The sequence below is a fragment of the Rosa rugosa genome, chromosome 1, assembly GCF_958449725.1.
Source record: "Rosa rugosa chromosome 1, drRosRugo1.1, whole genome shotgun sequence".
In the NCBI taxonomy this organism is placed as follows: Eukaryota; Viridiplantae; Streptophyta; class Magnoliopsida; order Rosales; family Rosaceae; genus Rosa; species Rosa rugosa.
Window position 1 is genome coordinate 53,897,213 of NC_084820.1, and position 26,914 is coordinate 53,924,126.

Genomic DNA, 26,914 nt, shown 5'->3' on the forward strand with positions numbered 1-26,914 from the left:
TTAGAAAGACCCTTAATAAATCCCTACCAAACATTTTGTGTTTTTGGGCTTGGGTTTACTCTTAGGCCTATATTGTTTTTACTTTATTATTTTATGTTTCCTCCCGTGCTGATAGGTCGGAGGCGGAGTTACTTTGGTTGTCGCTGGTTTGGCTACTTTTGTTTTAGCACAGTTTAGTTGGGTGTGTGATAGGTGACGTTTTTTGGTATGGCTGTGTTTCAGCTCACTCTACTCGATTGCTCTGTGTACTTGGGCTATAGGAGTTGAAGAGTAGGGTTACTATTTTGGGGCTTATTTCCAATCCGTGATTGGCTTCTTGTAACATTTTATTCAATGATTATTGAAAAATTACTCTCATTTCTCTTCAAAAAAAAAAAAAATGTCCAACCCAACATTAGTTCTGCAATAATAGAGTGATCGCTTCAAGGCAAATTGTACCAGAATTATTGTTAAAATATCCGATCATTAAAACAGCATAAAGATCATTCTAATGCTCCCTCTAATGCTTCAAAATGTCAGTGCAATACGCCCCGTCTATCAGTTTCAAATCATCGGACTCGGAATGTTCTAAAAAGGAACTAGATTAATGAAGACGGATTTTTAAGAATATATAATCTAAGAGCGGATAAAAAATATATATATATCTCTAGCAACAGAGATATGATGCAGATTATTTTCAAAATTCCAAGTACTTAATTAATCGCCAAACATACAACACATGATCCAAAAGCCTACGCATTTTGATGAGCACTAGGTTCTAAGGCCAACTCTTCATTTTAGACCGATTTGTCAATTCAGCAAATGATATGATATACTTCATAGGCATCTTGACTCTGGATCAATCTCATAGGCATCTTCTGTGCGTCTTCATGTAAGAAACTCGGGTCTGCACGGTATTACAGTCAGTGATATTATTGTTTCAGGGGAGCCTTCTTCTCTCTGTCAGCTATACGAGCAGGGGCTGTCGAATGTGACTTAAACCGACCCCTCCCTTCCCCTTCTTTCTCCTGGAGAATGCAAATTCCAAAAGTTAGACCTTCATGAAATGGGGAAATGAACCATTTTGTTGCAAGGGTGTTAGTGCAAAATATTGTAGGTTTGGCATTTCCTAGCTCGACATCCAAGAGTCTTTTTAATTTCGGCTACTATACATCTCGTGGAACTTCATAAGTATGGACTGGTTCAAGGCTTCTTGCGCGTCTCATCTCAACACTCTGCCATCAAGTAATTCTTGCATTCATATGCTTGCTCATACTTGTGTATAGGAGTGATCTTGTTGTTCTCTCCTAAGTCAGGATTGAACCTGCCTTTCAATCTTAATGTGCTGACCTGAAATTGTGCTAATATATATTACTCCAACGACTTGACTTCTATAGGCTTTTGGAGTGTCGTTTTTTGCTGGTCCATTCCTATCTGAAACCCGACAGAAATCTTATCACTTTGTTGTTCAATATATATGTGGTGTTTTGAGGCTTTTAGGGTTAGCGAACGAATCCATCATAACATCTTCGCTGCCTCTTCTTAGACAGTCTTCTGCCCCTATGATCTGCAGAAGCATGAGCCTTTATTTCATTTGTGAACCTTTCATGAGCTGTTCCTTGCTTAGCTCGTGAATGATTGTCCAAGTCTCAATCCCTTACTGTTAGAGTTAATTGGTGAGTCTATGCATTCATGTGTGTTGCATACATGCCTTTGTGCCTTGAGATGATTGACGACTCTGTGGAGAGTTGTGTCATCTGAAGATTGACGAAGGAGGTTCATATCCATCATTCAGAATCAGTAGCAAAGCAGAGACAGAGCTGCCTTCTAGATTGGGTCTAGCCGTCTAGGAAGATTGAGTGTCTGTAAGTTCTTTATATATTGATTTCTTTAGTGGATTTGTTACCGGTATAGTGCCCGCAGTTGTTTCCCTTTTCTAAGGGTTTTACTGCGTCAACAGATTTGGTGTTTGTGTGAGATGTTTTAGTTTCTGTTGATGGTTTGGTAATTCAAGAAAGTCATAGCATCATTAGAGATATTGAAATCGATATGCAGTTACAATTAGGATTCAAGTTATACTGCAATCCTATTTTAGGATGCGAACCAGCCTACACTCGCACTCCTAAGTCTGTTTCCTAAAGTTGTTGACACATTCACTCATTTCCATTAGTTGAGAAATATATACCCATTATGTATTTACAATTGGTATCAGAGCGGCTCACTAGACGGACATAGTGAGATCGTTTGGGCTACACATAATGGAAAGATCAAGTGATCGTTCTGCTGGGTCAACATATCATCCACCATTCCTTGATGATAACGCCAACTATGCTGCTTGGAAGGCTAAAATGAAGGCATTTTTATGGGCACAAGATGTAAGTATCTGGTCCATTGTTGAGAGTGGTTGGGAATATCCAACAAAATTAGTAAAGACAATTGAGAGTACTTCAACTACTGAAGGTAAAGTGAATAAACCAATGAGTGAGTGGACTGCAGATGAGAAGATCAAAAGTACAAACAATCAAAGGGCCCTAAACTTCTTTTACACTGCCTTGTCTTCCGAAAAGTTTCAGCTAATATCTCATTGTGAGTCTGCAAAGCAAGTTTGGGAGGTTCTTGAGATTACACATCAAGGTACGTCTACTATCAAGGAGTCGAAACTTCAACAGCTTATGCAAAGTTCTGAGAAAATGAAGATGACTGATGATGAGTTATTTGATGACTTCTATGCTAAGCTCAGTGTGGTTGTCAATGGATGTTTCAACTTGGGAGATCCTATACCTGAGCATTGGATTGTCAAGAAGATACTCAGATCTCTTCCTATGAAATATCATTCCAAGAAGACTACAATTGAAGAATCAAAAGATTTAAGTGTGTATAAACTCGATGAGTTGATTGGAAACTTGACTACTTATGAGATGGATTTTCCTGATAAAGAGAAAAGAAAAAGAATTTCCTTCAAAGCTTCAAAGTTCGTGGAAGATGAGACTTCAAGTGATGATGCTGATCACGATGATATTCTCTCTAGGAAAATCAGAAAGTTCCTCAAGAACAAGGGTGATAAAGGAAGTGAATCAAGGTCTAGCTCTAACTACGAAAACAAAAATTTGGAAGAGCATTCAAGTGAACAAGCTGCAAGGTTCCGGAAGATCCTAGAGAAAAAGACAAACAAAACTAAAGTCAAGTGCTTTGCACGTGGAGGAAATGGTCATATTGCAAGTGAATGAGCAAATACATTGAAAAAGCTAAGGAATGGCCGAGATAAGGCCAAGAATGCTCAATCGAGTGATAGTGAATCTGGAGATGACTTTTCAACAGATTGTGAATCTGAAGTAGTGGCATTTTTTGGTTTAGAAGCTACTGGTGATGAGTCTGATGATGAAGAACCAGACTTGGAGGAGGTTTTGCAGCAATACATTAAGTTGTCTGAGACCTCCAAAGACTTGAAACAAAAGAATCAAGTTTTGAATGATCAAGTTGAGTTTTTAAAGAAGGAGCTCAGTAGGAGTGAAACAGGTTTTCAATCCCAACTGGAAGCCAGTGAAAATTCTAGAGTTTCTTTGTTAGAGAAGATTGAATTTATGGAGGTAAAATGTCGAGAGCAAGCTGATATAATAGAAAGCATAAATGCAGAGAAAACTACTCTGGTGAACGAGCTTGAGCTTTTAAAAGATAAAGCTGGTAGTATGATTACAAGTGAAAAGAAGCTAAATAATCTACTGACCATGGGAAGAAGTTTCGATGATAAACGGGGCTTGGGGTATATTGGTGAAAATGCATTTAAAGGTGAGCATGTTACCAGGTTTGTGGAGGATTCAGCTCAATCAAACTCAGAGTTTATTCATCCCATATCTACAGAGTTCAAACCAGGGTTGAAGAAGTTTGTTCCTGTCTGCCATTTTTGTGGAACTCTTGGCCACATTAAACCAAGATGTAACAAGCTTCGAAAAGCAATTGTGAACTCAAAGAGAAGGTCTGTGAAGAAGATATTTGTGAAGCACATTAAAGGCGCAACTAATAGTTCAAAGCATATCTCTTTGTCTAGCTCAAATGGTAGAATGAGGAAAGTTTGGAGAATGAAAGAGTCTAATCTTCGCTGGAGTGGAGATGTAAGATCAAGTTACAGTCAGGTGAGAAACAACTCTAGAGATTTCAAGAAGTTACTGATGAACAGAGAAAAAGAATTGCTTGAAGAAAATCTAAAAACTCATTTGAAAGAAATAAAAAAAGATAACAAAGCTCATGTCAATCCCATTGTCACCTGTCTCCAAAATGAAACAAGTTTGGAGAAGAATAGAACCTCATGAGCCTATGCTTCCGCATACAGGTATCTGAATTATTCTCTCTTTATGTGCTTGTGTAAATGTGATCATTGTTTTACTTGCATATATCAATATTTTATCGTCATTATAAGCACCTTTTTAGGGGGAGTTGTCTTCTGTAATTCTTTTTGTTTTGTTAGCATTTCTGAATCTGTAAGATTGAAACTGATTTCGAATCCTATATTTTCAGCAGCATCTATAGTGGCAGTATTGCATCTGGTTTGGTTTCTAAGTGTCTAATGTCCACTTGTTGAGAAGTTGTTCATACGAATTTCAGTTAGATCATGTTTGTGTAACGTCCCGAACCTAAATTTTCCAGTTTACTAGTCATTTGGACAGTAAACGATAATTTGTTTTACTTTTACTCTTTTTCGGTAACTTTAGTGGCCCTAAAAGTCGACTTTTTGTTCGGACCAGAATTTGAGAAAGTTTTCTTCACGGAAGTTGTAGATGACGTTAAACCAAGCGCGTGCATATTGATACGTAAAAATCGGAGCTCGTATACGAAAGTTATAAGCGAAAATGTGAACGTTACTGTTCATGGTAACTTTCTATATATATAGAAAGTTACTGTGGTAGATTTCCATTTCCGGAAATCTACCTTCTCTCTCCTCTCCCCCGAACTCTCTTCTTTCCCTTTCGGGTCCTTCTTCCTCCCTTTGATTCCGCGCATTCCGGCCACCAACCGGCGTGCAGCCGGCCACCACAAGAGCTCCTCCCTCCCCTCTGCACCCTAGTAGCCTTAGGTTGTAGCGATTTGGCCGAGAAACCTTGAATCGAAGCAAAGTTCCTCATAGGTGCAGTTTGGCTTTTTCCGCAAATCTTCCATTTCCGGCCGTTTCCGACCACCAAATTGGGACCGTAGGAGCGCCTTGAGCCGGCGAACGTTTCCCCTAAGGCCTCTTGCTCCGATTTGCATCGTGGAGGTCGAATCGACGAAGAACATCCTAGGATCCGAAGCTTGATTTCTGGGTTTTCTTCATCGGCTTAATCCGAGCTCTTAAAGGTAAAATTGGGACTTGTTGCAGTTGAGAAATTTGTTGGGTTTGTTGTTTTGCAGCTACTGTCAATTTTTGGTGGCCATCGGAGGTGGTGGCCGCCGGCGCGTAGGTCCCACGCGCCGCCACTGTGGGTGGCGCGTGGAGGCGTGTTGGGCTGTGTTTTAATTCCATTTTTTAGCCCATTAAATCCTATAAATATTGTAGAGCTTGTATATGAAATTTGGTGAATTTTAGAGAAGCTTGGAATTAATTATGAATTTTGAAGTTTAGGGTTTCGATTATCGAATTACGAAAATCTGGCCGTCGGATATTTCTCGGTTCTGCCTTGGAACCTTTAAATTGACGAATTGGTATTAGTGGTATAATTTGGGTGGCATCCGAGGAGAAGTGGAGATGTAATTATGAGGAATTGATTTTAGGAATCGTATTAATTTGTTGAATAACTATTCACGGAATATAATTGTGTACAGGGCGATATACCGAGCTATTGCTCGACGAAGGAACTCGTGTTCGTGATCGCCTGAATAGTACTGTGAGTGGACTTTTGTTTTTAAAAAATGATGCATGCATTTAATTCTTGAATTAGTGCTCTATTTAATTATCATATAATCTTCTGAGCATAGGATTGTTTAAAATTTTGATTTATCTCGTGGAATTACTTTCATTGACGATTTTCATGAAGTGATTATAAATTATTCCGGTTGTGATTTTCGGATATTAATTTTGTTATGCTCGGATTTGAAATTATGATTTATGTTGTTTTTCAATAAAGTATTTTCCAGGGTATTTTCCAAAATGGAATATTAGTTCATTATTGAACTTCCTTGCTTATTCATTATTGACCCGAGAATATTTTGGCGTGTGGGACACGCCGTTGATTTATTGATCTTTCCTATTTATTTATCGACTTTCGATTTTGGCATTGGGAATGCCTTGATGATGATTTTAGAATTTGTTTTGTTTCGGTTTACGGGGATTACGATTTATTATTATTTCTCGCCTTTTTGCTATTGATTTGGAGATACTTTTGGCGTGTGGGACACGTCGTTGGAAATTCTTTTACGAGAGATGGGGGAAGCCTTATGTATTTTGGATTTACTGGATTTTCGGTTATGTTTCCCTGTGCCATACTGAGGGGTGATTTTATCATGCTAGCATTGATTTTTCCGCCTTTGTGGCGCTGTGATGGGATCACCGTAGCCCTCCGCCTTTGTGGCGCAGGTTACTGTCTCTGTGACAGTAATTCTGTAGCCCGGTATTGTAACGCCCCAAGCTGCACCTCACTAGCTTAAGCACGTCACAGTGCCGCGAGTCTCTAAAACATAAACCGAACTCTCGATTTACATCCTAGAGAACCGCTAGGCATTTTGTTTGAAAAACTTTTTGTATAAACACAGCGGAAGCTACAAATATGCTTGAGGTGAAAAACTTGAGTTGCTGAAATCTATTTCACTCGTTCAGAACTTGGATAAAGACTCACACAAGGTTGAATTTCACTTGAAGAGAATGCAACTAAATGATGACACGAGACTAGATAACCACAAGTTCCAGAACACAAAGTTCGAGAAATAGAATTTAGAATAAGGTTCACACGGTAATTTACCGAACTTGTTCTGCACACCCAGCTCCATCCGCTATTGTCCCGTCACCAGTGCACAGTACCTGCATTCATACTGTTGTAGGGGTGAGCTTTCGTCCTCGCTGCTCAACAGGAACTCTAACTCGACTAGGTTTGAAAATCAACAGATAAATGTTTGGAGCTCCAGTATGAACACATGCTTTAAACCAAATATTTAAAGGAACGACAAACTTTAATGTTTTTCAACTTGAAAACCGATGCATGATGCTTAAATAAATACGGCGCCAAATCCAAGCATTACCTGATGGCCGGTCCCATAGACCCACTACACGACCTTACCTCAAATTAATTTATCACCAAGTAAGCGTAGCGAGAGCGTCCGCTACCTAGCTACGCACACGTACCGGGCCCGTCATTACAATCGGAATATCCGGACGACCGGCGTAACTAACCCTCCGGAGGTTTTGGGGATCGAACCCAAGGAAGTCAGAGCCACCCTTCGCTCTCAAGCCATCACACATTTTCTCACGGATTGGTTAGTATGCATTGTATTTTAACATAACCAACCCATACCACTTATCATGCATCACATTAATAAAAATATAAAAGAAAATCACCAACCGAGGAGAGTCCTGAATCCCTACCTGGATTCCAATACTTTCTCTCACGCACTCCGAGAGTCGCGAACCTTCTGTTCCTCGGGTAACTGGAGTCCTAGATTCCGACATAATAATAGTTAATAATTTGTTAAACACTTATCTAAAATCTCGACGATCATCTAGTCGTCCTACCAACCTTTCCTGGTTTGACCAGGATTGACCAAAGTTTGACCAACATTGACTATTGTTTGACCAACGTTTGACCATCCGAGACTTGTTCGATAATTAACCCAAATTATCGAACCTTTACTTATTTTCCTTTCTTTGCTTATTACCATTTCATATAATGCTCAAACAACGAAAATTATAATAAATTTCCAATCTCGTCAACGAATAAGTTCGACTTTACTTAACGATTGTGTCGCGTAATAATTCGACGGAATTACTATGGACACCCAATATTTTTCCAACATATTTTCGACTCAATATGGGTGTATCTAATTTACTCTGGACACCCATGTTTAGAACTTGATCCAAACTTTCAGTAAATTTTCTTTAGCAAACAAATCCACTTACAACAGCCATACCAACAACACATGCAGCCAATTTCAGTCCAAAATCTCAATTCAATTACCAATTCCCAGATTTACTTGCAACAACTTAAAACACCACAACAAAACAACATAACCAATTCGACAACAGAGTCTTCAATTTCATCATATCAAACCAAGCTCGGTTCCATAGCTTTCGATCACTAACACAGGAACAAAACGTGATTCTAGATCGAGATTATACCTTCGAAACCGGAAATCAACCTGAATCAACCCAACTCAGCTCCACGAACTCACTGCCCAGACGGGAATGGGTGATGAACTGATGAGTGTGACGCCAACAATCCGAAAGCACTTCGATTGTTAACCTGTGAGTACAGCCGAGCAAGAAACGAAGCCCGGAGAGGCCGCCGGAGACGAAGAACACGGCCAGGCCGTAGCTACCCAGAAACGTAAATCATCAAAACTTAATCTAATTCGAAACTAAGTGCAGAAACTTGTAGAGTAGGACGAGGAGATGGGTTTCCATACCAAGTGCAGCTTAGTCGGTCGCCGGAAGTTGCAGGTGGCCGGAGAAAGCTCGGGGCTTCCTGTCGTTGCTGCTCCGTCCACCGTCGTTGCATGGACGATCTGAGGGTATAGGGAGGTAGGCGATGCAGAGACGAAGCTTTTACCGGTGGCCCGCCGCGTATAGGTGGCCGGAGGAGCGGTTTCCGGTCGGACCCAGTCGCGGGTCGCGCTCCGGGTCAGAGAACTCTGGTTCTCTCTCTCTGTCTCTCGATCCTTCTGGTCCTTCCAACTGATCAAGGGCCTATATAAATAGCTCGGTCCAATTAACATGGATGGCTAAGATTAAGCGGTGGAGGGAATGGAAGGCTAGGATCGTGCCACTTATTTTTCAATTTTTCTAAATTATTTTCTAGGATTCCACAACTTCGGAAAATCACGATAAATAGCTCGGTTATCCGGAAAATTCTCCGAAAATTTCCACGAACTCGTCGTGCCGTAAACTTTACCATCCACCTCCTAAATTGAGGATTTCACTTTATGAAAATTTCTGAAAAATTCCTCGAGCATCTTGACATTTATCGAGATCGTTGAATAATTTCGCGTACGATCTCCATTAAGCTCGATATATTTTTCCGGGGCTCACAGGTATCCTATGGCTACACTTAGTGGCGTAAGGGTATATTACGGGAGTAATGGGAGTACTTTAGCCTGGGAGGCTATCACCCGAGCCTGGGAGGCTCATTCGTATGGCTATCATCTTCCCCTACTTATACTATTTTTGACTAGCGGGGACTAGTCTGAGTTTTCTTAACCAGCGGGGCTGGACTTATATTTTCGAGTTTTGAAATTTCAATCTTTTACTCTGTTGTTGTGACTAGCGGGGCTAGTCGGTTTTCTGGAGTTCAACATTTTTCGGATTATTTTCTTAAGTGTTTTATAAATGTTGCATGCATCCGGATTTTATATATATCGAAAAATGGGGGAAAGTATGAAGTTTTATTTTGTTTTATTCATATTAAATTATTTATTTTTGTCCACTCACGCTAACAGGTTTTTCAATTACTTTCCCCTGGGCCCTTCGGTTTCAAATGCCCAGTTTGCAGGCGAAATTAGTTGAGGTCGGGCGTACATTGGAGTTGAGGCATAGACAACAGCGTGGCTTCCGCGTTTTTATTTGATTTAGGTTTTCCTTGATCACCCTTGCTATTAGATTTGCTCTGATTACCTGAGGAAATTAATGTTATTTAAGTTGTGTTTTGTGTCATATGATTTTGGTTGATGTTGTTTGGGGGAGCAGGGTGGCTCCAGGAGAATAAGGATGGGTGATTTAGAAGTGTAAATTTTCTTTCTACAGGTTTTGGGTTGTCCACTTTAGGGGAAGTTCTGCCAAATTTTTGGCAAAATTTCTTCTAAGGTGGGCCCCGCAGGTCCACTTCGGATTTCAGGGTGAAATCCGGGGCGGGTCATGTCAGTTTGAGTTTGGGACACACAATCTTGTGGTTTATTAGATTCGATGTTTCCTTGTTTGTCACAATTTCTTGATTCTCCATCTGGTTCATTAGTTTATGTGTTCAATTACAAGGTCCAAGGGGAGTAGCGCTTATGTTAGTTTCTTCATATCTGTGCTTTGTATGCACTTGATTTCCCTTGATAACAGATGAAAATTTTGATTGAATGCATCCCTTGACTTGTTTGCTAAGATCATTCTTATGCTTTGGCTTTCTCATATCATACCATGCGTCACGGGTGTTTTTGTTTGTAAGTGTTGAGATTGCAGATTCAAATGATGTGTAATGGGATCTTCATCTACCAAGCAATGCCGACATAATGACCAGTGAAGAATTTTGAGCTTGGGACTTTTAAAGCATCAACTTCTGACCATACATGAGAAGACCTCCAAAGATGCTTTTGGAAAGTATATTTGATCAGACACCTTACATTGGTTAGAGGATCATTATTTGCTCATTGGACAGGTAATGTGGATACCTGAAAAAGCTTCGTCTTTGAAAGAAAAGTTTCTGCTTTATGACTTCTTTTGATTTGGAAAAATTCTACTTGTCCATATGTTTTGCATAACTTGCTGATCATATGCAATTCGCAATTCTAAGGAGATTTAATTGGTTTTGTAGTCTTAGTTTGGTTCTTATTAACCTATGCTTGCAGCAGCTGTGTGTTTGCATGTAGCAAGCTTTGAGTTACTTGACTATCTACATATTTGTTGCAATTTCTACATTTAGGATTCCAGGTTTATGTCAATCCTAGTTTAGGATGCGTGTTCTGTTGCAATCCTAATATGTGCATTGTTCTACATTATCACCTCACAGAGTAATTCATGATCTGAGATTTAGATATCATCACTTGGTCTTCTCTTTGAGTGATCTGTTCTCGCATTTTGAGTGTTTAAACTTTAAAGGTCCAGAATTAAACCCTATTCTTTTCACTCCTTTATTGTGTTTACAGAGACTAAATCTTTGCTTTGCCTCTTGCACTTGCACACTAAGATGTTGAGTGAGGTATGCACTCAGAGTTTTTCATTCCTGTAATGGCACCATTAGTTCTTAAGGAGACATCCAGTCTACCACCAAATGTAGGTGGGACACCTGCCTTGTTAGTGTGTTCCAAGTCGAAACAGTGGTGGTCTAGGCAAGTCAGGCTATCTCCAAATGTTAGGTGGGACACCTGCCTTGTAAAGCTAGTGTGTTCCAGGTCGAAACTGAGGGTTTGACTTATGATCTTTTAAAAAAAAAAAGGGCTACAAAAAAAATATGTATATAAGTTGTCTTGAGCTCAAAGAGCCTTCAAAGATCTTGTCTCCATTTATATATATATATATATATATATATATTGTGTGTGTGTTTATCGTGCCCTCTAAACTTGTTGGGTGATACTCTGTCTAAAGCCTCTGATGATCTTGGTTCACTTCTCAGAATAGCACATTTTGTTCCCCGTCTCAATTTGGTTTTGAAATAAATAGTGTTGAATTACTGTGACTTGCTCCTTTCAAAACTGCTGGTGGATGCTCTTGAGGTAGTGCTCATGTTGATGTTATCTTGGAAAAGCTCTGCCTATTTTTCTCCTTGAGTTGGTGATGGTCTGTCTCATACATTCAGGCTGTGTGATTGTTTTTATACATATTTATCTGCTGCAAGCACACGAGTTGGTTGGCTTCAAACTAAGATTATGATCTCAAGAAATCTTTGCTTATTCATTGATGCATAAAGTACTTAAGTGTACTCTTTCTTTAATTATACTGCTGTTCTGATTTTAATGCATCCATTTAGGGGGAGTCACAGACGTTACCCCATTGTCCTTTCCAGGCAAAATGGGGGAGAAGTTGCATTGTGTTGGGGTTCATATGTTTATGTCTTTCTACCATACATGCTCTTTCACTTGGGTCAAGTTTTCATGTTTGCAGGTTACAACTATAAAGGGGAAAGCTTTGTATGGTTATGGTAGAATAGGATAGCATATTGTGTATTGTGAAGTGTATGTTGATTTTGCCTAGGAAATGCCAAAGGGGGAGATTGTTAGTGCAAAATATTGTAGGTTTGGCATTTCCTAGCTCGACATCCAAGAGTCTTTTTAATTTCGGCTACTATACATCTCGTGGAACTTTATAAGTATGGACTGGTTCAAGGCTTCTTGCGCGCGTCTCATCTCAACACTCTGCCATCAAGTAATTCTTGCATTCATATGCTTGCTCATACTTGTGTATAGGAGTGATCTTGTTGTTCTCTCCTAAGTCAGGATTGAACCTGCCTTTCAATCCTAATGTGCTGACCTGGAATTGTGCTAATATATATTACTCCAACGACTTGACTTCTATAGGCTTTTGGAGTGTCGTTTTTTGCTGGTCCATTCCCATCTGAAACCCGACAGAAATCTTATCACTTTGTTGTTCAATATATATGTGGTGTTTTGAGGCTTTTAGGGTTAGCGAGCGAATCCATCATAACATCTTCGCTGCCTCTTCTTAGACAGTCTTCTGCCCCTATGATCTGCAAAAGCATGAGCCTTTATTTCATTTGTGAACCTTTCATGAGCTGCTCCTTGCTTAGCTCGTGAATGATTGTCCAAGTCTCAATCCCTTACTGTTAGAGTTAATTGGTGAGTCTATGCATTCATGTGTGTTGCATACATGCCTTTGTGCCTTGAGATGATTGACGACTATGTGGAGAGTTGTGTCATCTGAAGATTGACGAAGGAGGTTCATATCCATCATTCAGAATCAGTAGCAAAGCAGAGACAGAGCTGCCTTCTAGATTGGGTCTAGCCGTCTAGGAAGATTGAGTGTCTGTAAGTTATTTATAGGGCTAAAGTCTGTTTAGTCCCTGTACTATGCATCTCTCATCGTTTCAGTCCCTCACATTCCAATTTAATCTGAAAAGTCCCTGAGGTCTCAATTTCCGTCTAATAGGTCATTTCCGCGGGAAATTAGGAATTCGCCTTGGGTGAAATGTCCAATATACCCCTCAGTTATTTTTTTTTTTTTCCTTTTTTTCTTTTTCCTTTTTAATTTCTTTTTTTCTTTTTTCTTTTTCCTTTTTAATTTCATTTTTCCTTTTTTTATTTTTATTTTTTTCCTTTTTCCATTTTACTTTCTTTTTTTTTCTTTTTTCTTTTTCCTTTTTAATTTCTTTTTTTTCTTGTTTCTTTTTTTGTTTTTCCTTTTTAATTTCTTTCTTTCTTTTTCCTTTTATTTTTCTTTTTTTCCTTTTTCCATTTTAATATCTTTTTTCTTTTTCCTTTTTAATATCTTTTTTTTCTTTTTCCTTTTTAATTTCTTTTTTCTTTTTCCTTTTTAATTTCTTTTTTTTCTTTTTCCTTTTTAATTTCTTTTTTTTCTTTTTCCTTTTATTTTTCTTTTTTTCCTTTTTCCATTTTAATTTTTTTTTTTTCCTTTTTTTTCTTTTTCCTTTTTAATAACCATCGTATTCTGCTGCATCAGTAGCGCCACGACGGCAAACCAATCCAGATCGACCCGAAACCCCAATTCTTGATCTCCACGCCAGCGGCCATTTTTCTTTTCCATCACTATTCTTCTTCTTCATTTCTGGTTTTTGTCAACTTGGCCATCAAAAACCACCATTTCAACCAAACCCAAAATCCAAATCACCATTTTGAGCAAAACCCAAAAACCTCAGAGTTTGAAAAAATGGTAGTTTTCAGTTAAAAGTTTCCAAATTGAGGCTTGATGTGGAGAGAGAAAGTGGGATTTGAGTGGGAGAGAGAGAAGTAGGCTGTGAAAACAAGAGGGGAGTGGTTTAGCGGCGAATTTCCGAGCTGATTGGGAAACAGATGGGTTGTGGAGTTTGATCGGAATGGGATTGATGGGTTGAGGAAGTAGAAAGTAGGCAAAACGAAAAAGAAAAAAGAACTTAAAAAGGAAAAAAAATTAAAAAGGAACAAGAAAAAAAAAGAAGAAATAGCAAAAAAGAAATTAAAAAGGAAAAATAAAAAAGGAAAAAAAGAAATTAAAAAGAAAAAAAGAAATGAAAAAGAAAAAAGAAAAAAAAAATTAAAAAGGAAAAAAAGAAATTAAAAAGGAAAAAAATGAAAAAAAAATGAAAAAGGAAAAAAGAAAAGGGAAATGATGGAAAAGGTCACATTAGAGTATGAAATGATACAAAATGTCACCTAGTTTCCCACTTGATAAAAATGTCCATTATGAATTGTTAGTAATATTAATTTAGTCTTTATTAATAATGAGATGATGTTAAAAAAGGTCAGTTTTTAATTTTTTTATTCCGATTATGCCCTTAAAGCCAAATATACGTTTATAGCTTTATAGCCAAATCTTCTCTCTTCCCAGAGCTTCGATTAGAAATCCAAAAGGTAGAAGATGAAGCTCAAACTTCACCTGGCGACATTGCCCAAACCCGATCGGTCACCTACATGCCCCGACCCAACGACGGAGCTCTGAGTGCCAAAAAATAACCCCCAGCGACGGAATCGGACTGCTCGTAATGAACGCCGTCGAGAAATCTCAATTTTGATTTTGATTTTTGTTTTCTGGTTTTGAAGTCTCTCGTCGCGAACGAGAGTTGCAGCACATTTTGCGAGTTCTGAACACCAATGTGGATGGAAATCAGAAGATCATGTTCGCTCTGACCTCCATCAAGGGTATCGGTCGCCGTTTAGCCAACGTCGACATGAACAGGAGGTTCGTCTTTTTTTTTTTTAGGTCATTTGGTTTACAATAACCATAGATTTGTTTGGTTCTGATGCGATTTATCAATAGCTAGTTCTTCGTTATCTCAGTAGGTCTACTGGTACAATTTGATTTTGCTCAATTCTATTTGTGATAGAAGTATCAAAATGATCTCTGTGGAAGCAATTTCATTGCTGGAGTTGTGTATGCTTTGTATTGATCAAGCTTTAAGTTTTTGTAGTATTGGTTTTTAATTTCTTACTATTTCTAGGGTTAGGTTGAGGTTGAACTCTTTGATTTTCAATCACTGTTTGTATTTGAGCTGAAATTGATCTGGTGCTCCGTTATTGTGCTCTCTCTATTTGTGGAAACTTCTAGGCTGTAGTGGTGCTAAATGTTAAACTACTAAAAGAATGTTTTTGTTGTCTCTCTATTTAGGGGTTGATGTTGCTATTGAACGTCTTGGAACTTTCTTTTTGTTACTGTATGGTGCTGGGTAGTATCTATAATGAGGATGATTAGTTTCTTATAACTAGACAATTGTTTATTGCCTGTTGTCTTTACCAGGCTTTAACTTATGATATGAGTTTAAAAAATGTGAATTTGTGAGTGTATGATTCAGTGCAATGAAAGCATCTGATAGATTTAGCATTTTTGTTTTTTTTGTGAGCACACGAGACTATGAGCTATCATGTTTAGGATGTCCTCTCTCCTTGTTCTGAAATTGTGAATTGTGCATTCTGAAGATGGTAGTGATTTATCTGTATATTAGGGACATGCTTGGATCAGTAGAGCTTCAAGTGTATAAGTTATGAAATCTTTAATGACAAAATAAGAGTTGCACTTCTTATTATAGCTGTATAAGAACTTAGTTTTGTGGAGTTAGATGAAGCCTTTGTATTAAGGGATATCACACTTCCGAAAGTCGTTAGGATTATTAACAATGAACTAATTTCATTTGAGCAGAACACTTTGGTCTTTTGTTATCAAACAAATTGAGAATTTTGATTGTTGTTTCTGATACTATCCCATCAGTTTCTATCTGTTATCTGAAATCAATTTCATTTTTCAGTTGTATATTTCAGTCATTGCAGATAGGAAGTTAGGAACTGAAAGAGAAGAAGACTACAAATTGTAACTATCAAAAAGAGAGCTTTATATGGATATGCTTTTTCTAATACAATTCTGATTTTGTGTTTTTGGCTCCTACTCCAGCATATGCAAAGATTGTCTTGAATTTGCCATATAAGCTCTTCGGGAAATGCACGAGGAGTCCGCTTAATATCACACCTGTGAACGCATTTGGATTTTTACAAAGCCATAGCAAAAATTGGTTTCGGGAAAAGGATAGCTCTCTTATCTAGTTATAGGCTAAAATCAATAGATATTTTTTTTCATCTCAACATTGTATATATTTGTATCAGGAGTGGTGTATCTAATTTGTCCATCACTATAATCCATACCAGTTTATACTTGAATAAATTGATAGCAACTTCCATTCATTTACTTCACTGCCATAAATTGAGAAACCTTCTATAAAGATCAATTACACTATTAAACAATGACATGGATATAATAGTAACTTTGCCAGGACTTGATAAGTGACATGTGATTGATAGTGACTTGGTTAGTGACTTTAGTTACATGATCAGTGACTTGGCTAGTGACATAACCAGTTACTTAAGGTTAACAGTGACTTGACTAGTGATCTCACTAACTAAGGACTTGGGCTGGCTAATGACTTCACTGGCCTGTGACATGACCAATGACTTGGTTAGTGACGTGTATAATAGTGACTTGGTCAGTGACTTTGTTGATGACTTGATGTTAACAGTGACTTGGCTAGGGATTGACAGTGACTTGGTCAATGACTTGAGGTTAACAGTGACTTGGCCAGGGATTGACAGTGACATATTCATGACTGTGACATGATCAGTAACTTGACTAATAACGTAGCCAGTGACTTCAGGTTAACAATGACATGGCCAGGGATTGACAATGACTTGAGGTTAACAGTGACTTGGCCAGTGACTTGAGGTTAACAATGACTTGGTCAAGGATTGACAGTGACATGTTCATGACTAACATGCCAACAATTTGGCCAGTGACATGGCCAGTGACTTTGCCGATGACTTGACATTAACAGTGACATGGCCAGAGATTGATAATGACATGATCAGTGAGTTTGTCGATGACTTGAGGTTAACAATGACTTGGCTAGGGATTGACAGTGACATAGTAAGTTACTTGAGATTAACAGTGACTTTGGCAGTTACATGATCAGTGACTTAGTTAGTTACTTGAGGTTAATAGTTACCCAGACAGTGACTTGAAAATTCCAAAATATGCAAGTGACATGCAATGTGACTTGGGTCAGTGACATGAATATAATTATGACTTGACATGCAAGTGACATGTTATTATCAGTGACTTGGCCGGTGATTGACAGTGACATGGTCAGTTACTTGAGATTAACAGTGACTTTGGCAGTTACATGATCAGTGACTTAGTTAGTTACTTGAAGTTAATAGTTACCCAGACAGTGACTTGAAAATTCCAAAATATGTAAGTGACATGCAGTGTGACTTGGGTCAGTGACATGGATATAATAAATTGACAAGTGACATGTTATTGACAGTGACTTGGCTAGTGATTGACAGTGACATGGTCAGTTACTTGAGATTAACAGTGACTTTGGCAGTTACATGATCAGTGACTTAGTTAGTTACTTGAGGTTAATAGTTACCCAGACAGTGACTTGATTAATGACCTGACTAGTGACTTAAGGAGTTTAGCTATATTCAACCATTTGTTGTGTAGGAACATGCCAAGAGGGAATACAAGATCAGAAAAAGGAACAAGGCATGAGAACTCAAACGCTATACTGACTATAGTTCTAATATATATTGACTGTTTTGGATCACATTCACTAATCACCAAATCCTTCTTTCCAATCTGATTTTCAACAGCCCACCTGCCGAAGGCATAACAATGGCAAATATGAATCACTTACTGGCATTAATTCCTTATAAGAATTTGAACCATAGTACGATGAATATGAACACTCACTTCCGACCCATTTGAAGCTCAAACTTCGGAGGTCCTACTTTAGAAACAGCAGGTGCACTAGTACGACTTTCTTTCTCCTGGGTACCAACAACCCCAGTTCTGTCAGCACGATTCTTTGTCTTCATATCATCTGTGACCTTTCTCAGACCTAGGGAACAAGAAAACCAAATCACATCTCTCCAATGTAGCGAAAATATTGAATCAATAGAAACAAAAAAAATACCTGAAGTCACAGGCTTGCCAGAATTGATCTCTTGGAAAACAGCTACCATCCCTTCTTTCGGGCGTGATGACGAAGCCTTAGAAGTTTCAGAACTGAAGAGTGAAGCAGATGGTGGAGGTGGAGGAGCAGGTGCACCTGGTGCCGGAGCTTTTGGTTTTGATGGAGCAGCAGTAACAGCTGTGCCGGTTGGACTCCAGACTGGACCCAACGGATAGAAACTCTTAACATATTCTCTCAAACCAGGCATATATAGTTCCTTCATAGCTTTGGCCCACTCTACATGATTTGGGTCTTTGGTTTTATACTCGACAAGAATCTGTATATTTTCATGCCACAGAGTCAGCACCTTCTTAATGGAAATTTTGCTCATGTAAGCATCAGTGATCAACAAGTTGGTGAAAACAGCATGAGCAATTAGACAATGTGATTCTGGGACATGCGCATGTGTATTCATGCAATTTATGAGATTCTGGAAGATATGAAGAGTACCTTGTTGTTGTAAAATTCAGCCATCTGCCAACTTTCTTCGACATGTGCAATAGGCATGCTCATACCTTGTTTAAAGGGAGAAAAAATAATAAGGGTCTGGAAAAATGAACGAGTTCACACATTCCTAACCGAGTATAGTTATGGTTCATTTCCATTACCACATTCTTTCCCTGTATAGGCAATCCATGCTAAAGCTGAGAGACTGTCAGCAGCACTCTTCAAGTGATTGAAAAAATCAGATCGCCTTCCTTCTGTCACTACTTCACCAGCCATTGTTGAATACAAAGAATGACACGAACTCCAAGGCAACAACTTTAAATGAGGACTGCGCAGCCAATTATATTGGAAGTGGGGCAAAGCCTACGATAGTAAGATATATGTCAAAATATGAGTACACATGTGGATGGGTAATCAAGACAGAGAATGAGATTTGTGAGAATGCATAAAATCTTTTCAAAAGAGAAGGTACATAAAAACAAAACTAATAAAGAATAGCCTATATGTTGATAATCTAATTTCAACCAAATTGGGCGTGCAAAGAACTGCCACTAAATCCAAAGTTTCATTAATCCTATAACCATTGAACAAGCACCAACAAGATAATGGGTGCCAGTAAGACTACTCACCAAATCTCTGTTCTTTTTTGTAAGTTTTGCATCATTATTGTTGGCCTCAAAATCAATTTTAACAAATCAATAGCATCTAAGGATTCTCTACACTAAAATACAATCTAAAGCTTCATCATTATACAGATTAGATTACTAACAGTAAAATCTATGTACAATGCAAAAGTCAACAAGATAGCAAATTCTAATCATACCCAGTGATATTGAATATAGCAATGCGAAACACGTTACTCGTCTAACATTCACATCAAACACTATAATATTCAGACTCCAAATTCACCAAACTATTGACAATCTCCTCATCTCAGTCATACAAAACTAGACGCCTAGCAATTAATCATGATAATCTAGGGTTTTTCTTCAACCAAAATTCAATTGAATTAGCAATCGTTCAACTACGAACAATAACTAAGATATCTGTGACCATGATATGAGCGAGAGATCGTTACTTACCAGAAGAAGCGAGTCCTCTAACCTGCAGGGATCAACTTCTGAACCGGCAGGATCTTCATGATCCTCAGGCCGCGACCATGGTTGCCTCCACGTCAACGACCTCCGAATCCTCGGTAGAAGCCTCCGCGCTCAACAACGACACCTCCTCCTCTTTCAGCCATGAAGTCGAGCAAGACGCCGACTTGGATCGAACAGACGACGTCGTTTACCGAGCGGGATGGAGTTGTTGCCTCTCAGAACTTCCAGCTTCGCCATTGTTCGCCGCGGCCGCTGCCGTTGTCGTCGACGAAGGTCTCAAGGACGAGGAAGCTACCGATTTCTAAGCTTCACGAACAAACAGATAATCCAGATGCAGAGAATTTGAGAGAGAGAGAGAGAGAGAGAGAGAGAGAGGCAAGGGTCGAGAGATTCAAATAAGGGTTAGACGAGCTTGGGTAACGGGAGGGGGAGAGAGAGAAAGAGAGATGACAGTGGCAATTTTTGTAATTAAATTGAACTATAGTGGTAGGTTGTTAAGATGTGACCTTAATTATCATGGAGACATTTGTGGTGTTTGAATTATAATAAAGCACTTTAAAATGACTTCTTTTATCATTGGCCCAAAAAGAAATTAAAAAGGAAAAAGAAAAAAGAAAAAAGAAAAAAAAAAGAAAAAAGAAATAACTGAGGGGTATATTGGACATTTCACCCAATGCCAATTCCTAATTTCCCGCGGAAATGACTTATTAGACGGAAATTGAGACCTCAGAGACTTTTCAGATTAAATTGGAATGTCAGGGACTGAAACGATGAGAGAGACATAATACAAGGACTAAACATACTTTAGCCCTTCTTTATATATTGATTTCTTTAGTGGATTTGTTACCGGCATAGTGCCCGCAGTTGTTTCCCTTTTCTAAGGGTTTTACTGCGTCAACAGATTTGGTGATTGTGTGAGATGTTTTAGTTTCTGTTGATGGTTTGGTAATTCAAGAAAGTCATAGCGTCATTAGAGATATTGAAATCGATCTGTAGTTACAATTAGGATTCAAGTTATACTGCAATCCTATTTTAGGATGCGAACCAGCCTGCACTCGCACTCCTAAGTCTGTTTCTTAAAGTTGTTGACACATTCACTCATTTCCATTAGTTGGGAAATATATACCCATTCTGTATTTACAAAGGGAACAAAAAAAAAAACCCAAATCTACAAGCATGGAGAATTGAAACAAATTTAGACCCACAAGCTCAGTTCCTTTTATCAGAAGAGCAATGGGACATTTAACCGAAAGAGAGAAGGAAAAAAAAACAACAGGTGACCATCTCAAAAAAAAAACAAAGATGGTAGAAATTGTAGAACTCCGGTACGGTGACCTTGTATTGCAAGTTTTACTTCAATTGTGCAGGTAAACAGGGGAATAAATACCTTTTTCTTTACAATCTCAACCACGTCTTCATCATTAAGAAGGTGACTGACACCACAATGCTGAGGGTAATGCCTTGCACTTGTACCCCACACCAGCACATATTTTACCTCCTTCAGCAGACTCCTGTGGATATGGTTACAAAAGTCCTCGACTGTGCAGCCACCTATATCCTGCACATAAGATTAATATGAGAAAGAAACAAATGAAGCCATAAAACACCTAAGAAGAAATAAATAGATAAAAATACATCGGATATAAGATTCGCAACATACAGCAGAAAGAACCACAGGATCACCAAAATCAGGTTGCTGGCCCTGTGGCTTTGTATAAACTCTAACAAGTCCCATCTCCTCCCACATCTTCGCGAGTAGTCTGTCCAAGTTCAGCTGTTAAACAACAGGAATAACAAAGTCAATGTTCCCGAAACCATTTCATATGAGAATTCATAAGCTAATACGAGTGACAATAACGAAGTTCTCGAACTGCAACATTGCTCAACTGTTGCATTATCATTTGAATTTCCCGAAACAAAAATTTAAGAACTTGCCTTCAGATTGCAGCTAATGACAATAGAATTAGGTTGCCGGGCTAATTTGTCCACATCATCAATACCAATAACATTTATCTTGTTGTATACATATACACACTTCATGTATTTTCTGTCACCCTCAATTACATCGATAAGATAATCCACTGTGGCATCCTCACGAAACAGCAACTACAATGAATTTATATTCACATGAGCATTCTTCCCCGTGGGATGGCCAAGGAATAAGATAGAAATAAAGTATTGACCTATCAAAGACTATTACCCAAGGGGGATAAAGAGATTATGTAAACTAATCGTGTATGGCCACTAAGAGATTCATTATTAGTCGTGACTCGTGTTAAAGGACAGTCTTGACCCTTGATTGAAACTGTACTTACATGAGCATTTGTCTAAAGCATAATTAGCTATAATGAGTCGCACTCATACTACCGCTAGCAGTTCGAACAGCTATCAAGGGTGTGACCTACGAAAACATCTATCTCGGACTAGAGAAAACCGCCAACTGTGGTCTCCCTCTGACGCCCTGTGTATTTTATTTGACAGATAGCGGAAACAACAAGAGCATCACAAGTAGTGGTCTGCCCTGTGGGCCAGCATTAACCAAGATTCGGCAATCGCTGAATCTCAGACATTAACATAAACAAGGTAAGAAAATACATACCTCAACATAGGGGTTGTCAATGGGAAGGCAGGGCCGGGCCACAACATATTTTTTTAAATTTTACGAGCCGGGCTTCTCTTAAAAATCAAGACCCAGGGCCGCTCATGGGCCTAGGGCCTTACGGGCTTTTTAGGGCTAGGTCAGGCCGGGCTTTTTGGGTGGGCAGGGCCGAGCCCATTATATTAATATGTCATGTTCTTTTGTTAAAAAAAATACAAAAATCCATGAAAAAATTATGATATGTTAATGATTGAACAAAATAAAATATAAAATTAAAGGAAAATATGGCATGATGCAATGTACACATAAAAACAAGTAATAATAGCAGTGTATAAGGAACCCGAACAAGTTATACTTTTACGTACTTTGAGCACAATGGTCAAGTTAGCAATCACAATTGCTACTTGTTCTCATTGGAGAGACTCAGTGGCATTTGAATATGTAGAGAAGAACTCAAAACAATCAACCCCTCTGATACTGATCAAGTAAACAGCAGTCCTCAACAGACGTTCGGCTTCTAGATTACCCAGTTTCTGGCTTTCTACTGCAACAACTTTGTCACATTCTTAAAATAGCTTATATGTTTTGGAAGACCTTTTTATATATATATTATTTTTATTATTTTTATAAAGGAGTTTGGAACCCAGCCTAGCCGGGAGGCTTAGCCCCACGCCTAGTTTCATTTATTAAATTAATATTTAGATTTTGCCTCGGGGGGGATATAAAACCTGAATCTCGAGCTACAAAAGAACAATTACACATATCCTCGTAGATAACATCCTGAATAATAGCAAGAGTCTCCTCTAACCATACATCATCAAGCATACCACAACTAGTAAGATGCGCTAAATGATCCGCGACACTATTTGCTTCTCTATAGATGTGTCGAATATTAACGGATTCAAAAGCCGTCATATATGCCTTACAATCTTCTAATACCCGTCCCACCTCAGAAAGATCCTCTCCACCTCTATGCAGGGCAGCAATCAAAAGGATAGAATCGCTCTCAACGTCGATGTCAGTCCAACCTTGGTGAATACCAAGAAATAGACCCGCTCTACACGCTTCAACTTCCATATTCAACGCCAAGTGAGCATGTACAAAGGGCCTAGCTAAAGCCGCGATTCCCACATCTTCATCAATTTCTAACCACCACCCCAATTCCCCCACTGCCGTCAACGTACACCACGAAAAGCTCCATCAATGTTTATTTTGAGCCTTCCTCGTAGTGGACACTCCCACTTCGTCACGCCTCTTTTCATTTTCACAATAGGTTTGTAATGAACCTTTTGGAACTCCACCAAATAATTAACAGCCCATTGAGCAGCGAACATAGGATTGAAGTGGGCATCCTGCCAAATTATTTTGTTCCTTTCATTCCACAGACTCCAAAGAGCCATGAAAAACATGCAGAGTTGCTCCCCATCCAATACGTCAATCATGCCATATATCCCTTCATGCAAATTAATGGCTGCATGTTTCGGAAGACTTATCTGACAAAGAAAATACATACACATAGTCAATCTCAATTAATAATTAAATTAACAGAAAATTTAATTATTAATTGAGATTGCCATACAGTTGTAGTGCAAGTTTGGAGTCGGGGCCTTTTTGGCCCCTTGAGTCAGTCATTATAGAGTTCCGGTGTGAAGTCTAGTGGTTATTTCTGTGCAAGAGATGTTGCCTAAAACTCATTGTAAGCAGTTCATTATTAATGAAGTTCTTCTTGATAAAAAAAAATTAAGAGAAAATTTCAATATACCTCCCTGACTTTTTTACCCTAATTCAATTATGCCCCCCCCTACATATTAAATTTTAGGACTAAATTCAGCTTACTCCCTCAAATTTTGGGGCAAACATCAGTTTGGTCTCTGATATTTTTTTTTAATAACGATGGTCCCTGCACTTCCAATTTTCGTTACCTGCATCCAAATTTCAAAATTCTCTTTATTTGTGACATCACTAGCTGAGTTGGCACCAACAAGCATGGCCGACTATCCAAACTTTCAACCCCTAAGAAGGGCAAAATAGACATCTCCCTTTCCCCAATCAACCCTATCAGCCTAAACTTCCAAATCATATTCAGGAAAATTGAAGTCCAATCCGGTCATTCACCACTGCTATTACAAAGATCACATCCCACACCTAATTCTTTCTCCCTGCTTCAAGTCCTCCGCAACCAGAACGCTTTTCCCAATAAGCCAAACGTCGTTGTTTCCAGCCCTACGTCGCCTTTTCAGACCTCCTTCTTAGTCGCGAATTGGATGGCATCGCTGGGCATTCACTTCGTTGGCTGTTGAGATTAGAATCTGTGTAGTTCTTCCTCTAACTCCGAACAAAGTGCTAGGTGGTGTTCACTGTTCGATGGTGATTCCTCGTCGTAATAAGATCAAACTCATAAATTCATCTTGTATGGCGGTGGCCGGGACGAGGGAAGAGTGTGGGGCGGAGTCAACGGGACCGGAGAGGGAGCGAGATGACGGTGGTGGCGGCGTACAAGAAACCGAACGAGTGGATGAGGGAATCGGTGACAGAAATTGTCAAGGTTCTACAGGAAGCGCGGCTGCTCGTCAAAGTGTACAGCGATGGTGATGAGAAGTAGAGGAGGAGAATTGGGACACGCTAAAGGGGAAAAGAAAGCTTAGGCTGATGCTATTGGTGTTTGTGGAGTGTTGAGTGGAAGAGAAATTGGGCTCTGGTTTGATTTGTCGGGGTGGAGAAAGAAGAGATGGGGTTTGGTGAGATTTGGGGAGAATGGCTTGTAAAGATCATGCATTTCCTCAATTGCACTTGTGGGCTTAATGTCATCTTGAGGAAGACGAAGAATGGATAAGGTTTGACTAGTGTTGGAGACAAAACCCTGTTGACCAAATGGGAAAGGAGAGGGGGCTTAAGTGGAAGTGGTGGTGATGATGGTTTGAGATGAAAGTGGCGGTTGGCTTTGTGGTGGTGGTGGTGGAGTGGAGTTTGACCAGTGGAGGAGCAACCTAACGCGACACTAAGCACTCCAGCGAGAAATCGAGCTTCGATTGGAGGTTGTGGACTAGTGTTGATTTGGTGATTGGATATAGGGTTAGTTTGGGAAATTCATCCAAAGTAAGGGTTAAAGGCTTACAAGTGGGGCCCTATGTCAGCTCCAACTCAGCAAGTGACGTCACAAATTGAGATGAATTTTAAATTTGGAAGCGGGTGATTAAAAATAGAAGTATAGGGACCATCGTGATTAAAAAAAAAAGATCAGGGACCAAACTGATGTTTGCTGGAAGTTTAAGGGAGTAAACTAAATTTAGTCCTAAATTTTATCACAGGTGCCCCTGTACTTACAAGTTCTAATCAATTTTGTCCAATCCTTAGCTTTTTTGTCAACTATTGTGTAATATATTTTGAAAGGTCAACAAATGAGGTTTAAGATTTGTGGTCTTAATCCTAAATGTCATGCCATGTCACCTACACACATTATCTATTTGCCACATCATGCCATACAATTCTTGGGAAGAAAACTATCTTATCTTTCCAAATTCTGATTATTATTTTTTTCTTTTCTTCTTTTCATTACACTCATGCTTAGATTTAAACAATTTTTTCTTCAATCAAGAAAAGAAATTTCTTTTCATTCCACTCATGCTTAGATTACAATTGGTTGTTACCTAGCTAACACCAGATCATGTTGGAACCCAATTCTCAAAAATTGCTCAACATACAAATAAAAAGAAAAGTACAAAAGCAAAGCAATACACATGTAATTCGATTGGTAGAATTTGATCAATAGATTTACAAATACATCTGGCGGTGTATGACTAGCGTCTAGTGACGATGGTAGGTGTATTGCACGTGTTGACTACCTTGGTAGACGAACTGTTTGGCTTCTGCTCAGTTCGTCTCACCTCCGTTTATAGAGGTGGCCTGGATGCGTTTGGCAGATGCACAGTCAGCGGTGGTAGTCAGTGGTGGTAGTTAGTGGTAGTAGCCAGCGGTGGGCTGGTTGGAGGTGGGTAATGAAAGGAAAGGCTAGGCTGCATTCTTGACGAATTTGACCGAGATCGAGTCTCTGTGGATGTGGACCTGGGGTCCATCTTCAAGGTGGTTAGGTTTCCAAGTCTTAGAACCATGCATTACAGCTTGTTAGAATTCTGGAATGCCGGTCATGGTGGCAGCGGCCTGATTAGGAGGTCTGTGGGAAGGTTAGGCTCAGAGGGTTTCTCTCTGAGTTTTGGGCCTTGTTATTGGGCTTGGATAGAGCGATGTTTTTTTTGGGTCTTGGGCTTGTCACTAAGCCTTGGGCCTTTTTCTTTTATAGTTTGGTCTATTCTTTATTTGGACCTGGGAAAGTCCCCTCTGCGTAGGGAGGTTCTGGGTTTGTAGAATAAGTTGGGGTATTCTTTTTCCTTATTATTGTCTAGGTTTTTGGTTCTTGGTACTTATTACTATAGTGATAGCATTTAGGTTGCTTTAGGGTAGCCTAGCATAGCTTAATATTGACGTGGCCCTTGCGGGTAAGTAATGTTTATTGTTACCTACTATTGGTTCTATAAAAGGCTTGACATCCTATATATTCTAATAAAAATAAAAGTTAATAGCATAATCCCATTATCCATTATTTTGGTATCAATATCCCATTAGAGCATCTTTAGCAATGCTAGCCATTTTTGAGTCAAATTATAACCAAAATAGCTAAAAAGTCATTTTGGCTAGCCACTTTAGAAATACGTCTGTTTTAGTGCTCTCTATTTTAGCTAATTTTGAGT

General features: G+C 39.0%; 2 protein-coding genes across 2 annotated transcripts; both read right to left on the bottom strand.

Annotated features, from left to right (window-relative positions):
- Window positions 1–622: 622 nt before the first annotated feature.
- LOC133730605 (developmentally-regulated G-protein 2-like) lies at window positions 623–24,157 on the bottom strand. Its single transcript, XM_062158164.1, has 6 exons — window positions 24,092–24,157; window positions 23,456–23,662; window positions 21,506–21,676; window positions 21,231–21,344; window positions 20,958–21,128; window positions 623–1,007 (listed from the first exon to the last, which is right to left on the bottom strand). Exons 1-6 carry the CDS (start codon window positions 24,155–24,157, stop codon window positions 912–914), a joined length of 825 nt encoding a protein of 274 aa, XP_062014148.1. The 3' UTR covers window positions 623–911.
- Window positions 17,435–18,761, bottom strand: LOC133726624 (cyclase-associated protein 1-like). Its single transcript, XM_062154211.1, has 5 exons — window positions 18,632–18,761; window positions 18,474–18,538; window positions 17,985–18,300; window positions 17,762–17,909; window positions 17,435–17,666 (listed from the first exon to the last, which is right to left on the bottom strand). Exons 1-5 carry the CDS (start codon window positions 18,744–18,746, stop codon window positions 17,435–17,437), a joined length of 876 nt encoding a protein of 291 aa, XP_062010195.1. The 5' UTR covers window positions 18,747–18,761.
- Window positions 24,158–26,914: the final 2,757 nt, after the last annotated feature.

Coding starts and splice junctions, on each gene's coding strand:
- LOC133726624 (XM_062154211.1), bottom strand. CDS start 18,746: ATGGCTGGTGAAGTAGTGACAGAAGGAAGGCGATCTGATTTTTTCAAT. Junction 18,539..18,631: donor CTATACAGGGAAAGAATGTG/GTAATGGAAATG, acceptor CCTTTAAACAAG/GTATGAGCATGCCTATTGCA. Junction 17,667..17,761: donor GAGCTTCAAATGGGTCGGAA/GTGAGTGTTCAT, acceptor TGCCTTCGGCAG/GTGGGCTGTTGAAAATCAGA.
- LOC133730605 (XM_062158164.1), bottom strand. CDS start 24,157: ATGCTTGTTGGTGCCAACTCAGCTAGTGATGTCACAAATAAAGAGAAT. Junction 21,345..21,505: donor TCATTAGCTGCAATCTGAAG/GCAAGTTCTTAA, acceptor GTTGTTTAACAG/CTGAACTTGGACAGACTACT. Junction 1,008..20,957: donor TTGAGATTGTAAAGAAAAAG/GTATTTATTCCC, acceptor TGCATTCTCCAG/GAGAAAGAAGGGGAAGGGAG.